The 5,450-nt window shown below is 33.9% G+C and overlaps 2 protein-coding genes across 2 annotated transcripts in view; one reads left to right on the top strand and one right to left on the bottom strand.

Moving 5' to 3' along the window:
* Positions 1-2,666: 2,666 nt before the first annotated feature.
* Positions 2,667-3,235, top strand: LOTGIDRAFT_158259 (hypothetical protein; the record flags this gene model as incomplete). The annotated part of the gene is made up of 3 exons (XM_009050975.1): positions 2,667-2,699; positions 2,837-2,992; positions 3,077-3,235. 3 exons carry the CDS (start codon positions 2,667-2,669, stop codon positions 3,233-3,235), a joined length of 348 nt encoding a protein of 115 aa, XP_009049223.1.
* A 236-nt stretch (positions 3,236-3,471) lies between these two features.
* The window catches only part of LOTGIDRAFT_158258 (hypothetical protein), a gene marked incomplete at both ends in the record, with an annotated part of 14,311 nt that continues 12,332 nt past the window's right edge, over positions 3,472-5,450 (bottom strand). Inside the window, 6 exons of the mRNA XM_009050974.1 lie at positions 3,472-3,728; positions 3,817-4,124; positions 4,219-4,302; positions 4,416-4,659; positions 4,747-4,959; positions 5,057-5,345. Of these exons, the coding sequence (XP_009049222.1) occupies positions 3,472-3,728; positions 3,817-4,124; positions 4,219-4,302; positions 4,416-4,659; positions 4,747-4,959; positions 5,057-5,345 (1,395 nt within the window). The remainder of the gene's footprint in view (positions 3,729-3,816; positions 4,125-4,218; positions 4,303-4,415; positions 4,660-4,746; positions 4,960-5,056; positions 5,346-5,450) is intronic.

Genomic DNA, 5,450 nt, shown 5'->3' with positions numbered 1-5,450 from the left:
ACAACTTTCGAGATCATAAAATAAATAGAGTTCAAGTAAGAATGAATTACGAAAATTATCCAAACCAACCTTTAACAATAGATCCAGATAATCAAGATTTTAACGAATTATAAAGAAACTATAAAATTATGAGTGAGTTATTTGGAAATGTTTCAATATGTTGATTTTGTTTTATCCAATATTTTGCTTTGATCTCTCCGCCCACAAAGAAGATTTGTTCAAAACGGGTGTTCAGCTGTCCATATATATTGAAAAGACAGCAGGAGAAATGGTTGGGTATTGCTTATTACTAGAAGAGTCTCGTCATATCATAACTGTAATGGATAGAAAGATGAACAGAATTGAATAAAAAAATTACTTTAAAAAATGAAATCAGAAATTTTAGTGGAGAAAATATTAGAATCAATTGAGAGTGGCAAACCGAAAACAATTACTTATAACGGTATTAAAAAATCATAAAATTCAAGACCATAGACAAACAAGTGAAAGAAGGTGGATTTCCCTTTCTCCTACCCTTAATTTTCGGGGGGTTGGCGGCCGCTTTAGTCGTGGCAAAAGGGGCCGGAGAAAAACGTAGACATAACATAGAAATGGAAACATAAAAGATATCTTATCAACTATCAACAATTCAACCATGAAACCAAGAAAACGGTAAAAGAAGGTTTGTCTAAATTAATTGATCAAATCAATACGGGTGAAACGAAGATTGAAAACAAAGAAGGAAAGGGAATAAGACTTAAAGACATTCGCACTGCTGATGGTTTATTTCTTTCAAAATATCAACAAGGAGACGGTGTTCTACTAAACCCACAATAAAATTTAACTATCAAAAAATGGCTTCAAAATTCAAACATTCAGACAGATTTCCACAAAACCCAATGCTAATATGCATCGTTGGCCAGTCAGGCTCTGGAAAGACCTACCTGTTATTTAACATGTTAACAACTCCAGATTTATTATATTCCCTATACATATATACATCAACTCCAGATCAATTCTATTATCAATTTCTGAAAGCCTTAGAATATTTACCAAAACAAGACGTAGGCCAAATATTCTAAACATATGAAAATGATGAAGAACTACAAGAAAACAATACGATTGATGAATTTATAAATTATTGCGTAAAAGAAAAGAATCCATCCGTCTATCCTGCTGATATCAAAGTTTTGCTCACCAAAAATGTGAATGATTTAGATTTGTCCCATATTGACAAGAAAAGAAAACCTAATCATGTTTGATGATTGTGTAGCACAAAAAAATCAAACAGTTCAACAAGAATTCTTTTCTAAAGGAAGACATCAAAATTGTCATTGTATATATTAATCTCAATCATTTTATGGAATGGATGCAATGTTTATCAGAAAGAACGCCAATTGTTTTATTTTATTTGAAATAAACGATAAAGATTTAAGTCAAATTATTTAATCGATAATTCATGGTATGCAGAAAGATGAATTTAACAAACTTGTTAACAAACAGTGGAACAATCCTGACGACCATCGTTATGTGTTTATTAATACTAAAAAAAAGTTATGACAAATATTTGTGAGCACTTAAATACTTAATCTTTCAAAGGCATATTAGATGCACAGGTTATAGATAAATAAGGCAATTTATGGATAGATACTTCTAGAATATTTATTACTTCAACGTTTCAATGTGGTTCTCACACCGTCATCAGGAATATAATAATTATTATAAGTAATAAATATTCTAGAAGTATCTATCCATAAATTGGCTCATTTATTTAGTTAAATACTTGATATTAAAAAATGTCTGGTGAAAAGATCGCATGATGCTGAAGAAGATGGCAGTATATCTGGAGGTTTTAAGTCTGGATAAATTCCACTTATTCTTTCCAACATTTTTGGCAACTATACCAGATTAAAGCTAACATGAAGTCACAAAAAGGCGCAATACCTAAACAAAAAAAAAGTATAGGTCTGTATTGGCCTAAGTCAGCTTGAATCGTTTGACTGAAGCCATACAGACCTTTGTCAACTTGAGAAGCAACCAAGCGTAGCGCAGCCTCATATATAAACCGAGCCGGCGTGTTTTCGTCTTCACTGTCAACATTGATTTCAACTGGACAAAATCTCACAGCTCAAGAAGATTATAATCCGAAAATGTCCGACGAAGTAAATATTATATAATTTATACATTTCTACTGCATCCATTCCATCTCCATTCATCTCAAAACCCTTTATAAACAAATAAAACCATCGGTTTTTGCCACTACTCTATATTATAGGCTAAACAGATGGACTATTGCAATCTGTATTCAATTTCACGAGGACATTTCATCTCTTGCAATTTCACAACATGACATGTGCATAATTTTATGTATGAAAATGGTTGTACCCTACCTTTTCATGAATTATAATATAAGGCGTTCAGTGCAACACACCATTATATTGGTAATCGGAAGAATTTGTTGTTGCAAATCATAATCTTTTATTGATTATCAGAAGTCCTCTCTCAAAATTGTAAACAAACAAAGGGACGTAACTCATTGCTTATCAGACTACAAAACATTTTGCTATAAATTTTATAATCTGACTTTTGTGATACGGAACAGGTACAAAACTGCTGTCCTTGTTTGAGAAGAGGAAAATGTGGAAGTTGTGTTTGCAGTAAAAAAAGGTGGCGACAACTGTCGAAATATGGGATGCAGATATAAATTGCAAGATAACAAGGTAACATATCATTCTCAATTTTTTTATTTATCTCTATTTCCATGTATCTAATTCTAATATATCATAATACTATCATTGTTCGTTTTTCTGTAAACCTATTTGACAACGTCTAAAGCTTTCCGTGCCCTTATTTTCAGACCAAAACTTCACAGAACAGGGCAACAACGTCACGGTACCATCCTTATGCTTCCTCAAGCAACAGAAACTGTGGTGAAACAAGCAGGAATACAGAGCTTCATGAAAGGTGTATACCTGCAGAGAAAGAAGACGAAGAGAAAAAGAAAATTATAATGGTAAATAATATTTTGACATAATATTCATGAACAATCCATGTATTCACAAATATTTCCTGAATGCTTCTGAATTTATCATTACAGGAAAAGGTTGATAATATGTCATTAGAACAGTTACGTGACAAAGTCAAGGAAGCAGCACATGTCATTCCAGATCACCTATTTCCATTTTTTGATTCGGAATCATCAAGCACCCTCCCACGTCCAAGCTGGTGCAGTTGCGGAAATTGTGAAATTATGTAGGATGTTCGAATGAATACATGTTGTCGTACCACACCATGTATTACTTCCAAGCCAGAATTCAAAAATTTGCGACATGATGTCATAGAAGTTGCCAACATTCTCAACTGGAGTCATCAAACAAATCAAGATGCAGACTTTTCTAATAAAACTTTTCGAAATCAAGCTTACAGAAATTTCATCCTCTGGCAACATGGCAAGATGGGATCCGGGAAACGCAAGCCATTACCAGCTTGTACCTACGTTGCAATAAGAGCAACATTTCCATCAAATGAATATTCTGGATACCATTCAGCGTTTTCCGATTCTGAATAAAAATATTGTTTACCTTCACTTTTTCTTCGTTTCATTTCTTTCAATAAATTTGACGTCGTTTCCGGATTTGACTCTCCCGACAGATTTGGTGCTATGTCATCCAATTCTAGGGACCTTTTACCTTTTTTGTAGTCTTCGTTTCTGGCACAGTATATATGATGCATGCATTCTGACATAAGATCTAAAAATAATTTCAATGAAATTATAAGAGGAAATACAAAATGTACTCAACTGTAAAAGAAACAAAGCAATAATATATTTATATTTACCTGGTATATAGTCATAACTCTTACATACAAGCCTTTCATATGCTACCCAGTGCTTGGTTTTCCTCGAGAACTGTGGCATTCCGCAAACTTCGTCCTGTGAGTTGGTAAGCGCTGGTCTTCCTGTATGATGGTTGTAGTCTATGATGGCTAGTTGGTTTCTCATCACATAACCATCGAAACTAAATCCTATTCTTTTTGGACAATATTTCAGTAAGGAATGAGAGTAAAAATTCTCAATGCACCATGTTTGTCTGCACCGTGTGTAGTATTTCAGGTTTCCCAGGAAATATTTATCTGTGATAATAGATCTGTAAATATTTTGAAGATTTTCATATATCTTATATTGATAAAAATTCAAGGGAGATCAATGAATATATAAGGATATATTTTACTGTAGCATACCTTAGATTTTTATACGCGGTACTTGATTTGTTCAACCACGATCTTGATGGGTTGTCAATTATTTCATTTTCTCTATGTCTGCACCTGCATAATCAAAGATGGAAACATATACAACTACAATGCAATATCTTGTATACAAACTTACATCGTTAGAGTTATATCAAAAAAAAGATATCTAGACAAATCTGCATAATTACCTGTCAGTGACCCACGAATGCACATTGGTAACATGGTAAAGTATACCAAACCAGCGACGTGTTAGTCTGTCGACACTTCCCTTCGATACGTGACAGCAGTACCAAAAGTGATTGATGATTTTTCTAATCCATGGTATAAGCTCCTTATTAGCTGCCTTCTTGGATGTTTCTGCTAATCGTTTAGCTATGGATTTTGCTTTGTGCCACGTATCTAAGCTGTGTATAAACTGTGGGAATTCAGATGCTGAAATCGACAGAAACATTTTGACTCAAGGATAGTAATGAAACATAAGCGTAAGCGTAGGAACTATGGAGTTTGAATATGACCTACCCATCAAATTGATAATTGTTGTACTCGCATCAGAAACTATTTCAGAAACTTGAAGTTGGGTGGTAAGGATGAATTGTAAACCTTTTGATACCAGATGTTTCTCCAATCTTGGACTGTGTCTGTCTACTTCTTGTGAATCACCAGCATCAAAATGAAAGATCTTTCTTGATGCTGTGTCCAAAAAAACGACTGTTGCTTTATTTGCAGAAAATCCTGAAAAGAGTGTGAAAGTTATGATGTGTAGCCTACTGGATCACTTGTTGCAGAAAATAGTAGTTTGAATTGTAGAATTGTTACTTTGTCAACTTACCTGGGGTATCATATCTGACATCCACTGCTGCCACTATGTCTTTCTCTTTCAAGGACTGGCGTATCTGATTCATGTGTCTTTGGAAAAAACTGTTGACAGCTTTTTGGTAAATGAGCTGGTTTCTGTAGAACAGTCGTGTTGACCCCAACTGTAAATTTATAAAGGAGCATGCGTTGGCGAAGGGCTCCCAAGTCAACCCACCAAGTATAATCATTAGTTGGGTCAACAAACAGACAACACTTTTTCCACCGTAGTATTCTGTGCTGACCCATCTATCCTCATGGCCTTTCTGAATAAAAAATTTGCATTACACATAATAAACATGGAATTTATGCAAATATAAATACTATGATTATAATATTATGAATAATTGATGAGGTAGTTACCTGGCATT

The sequence above is a fragment of the Lottia gigantea genome (genome assembly GCF_000327385.1).
Source record: "Lottia gigantea unplaced genomic scaffold LOTGIsca_16, whole genome shotgun sequence".
NCBI classification, from domain to species: Eukaryota; Metazoa; Mollusca; class Gastropoda; family Lottiidae; genus Lottia; species Lottia gigantea.
Note: the sequence above shows the minus strand (reverse complement) of the source record. Positions and strands in the feature narration are given on the sequence as shown.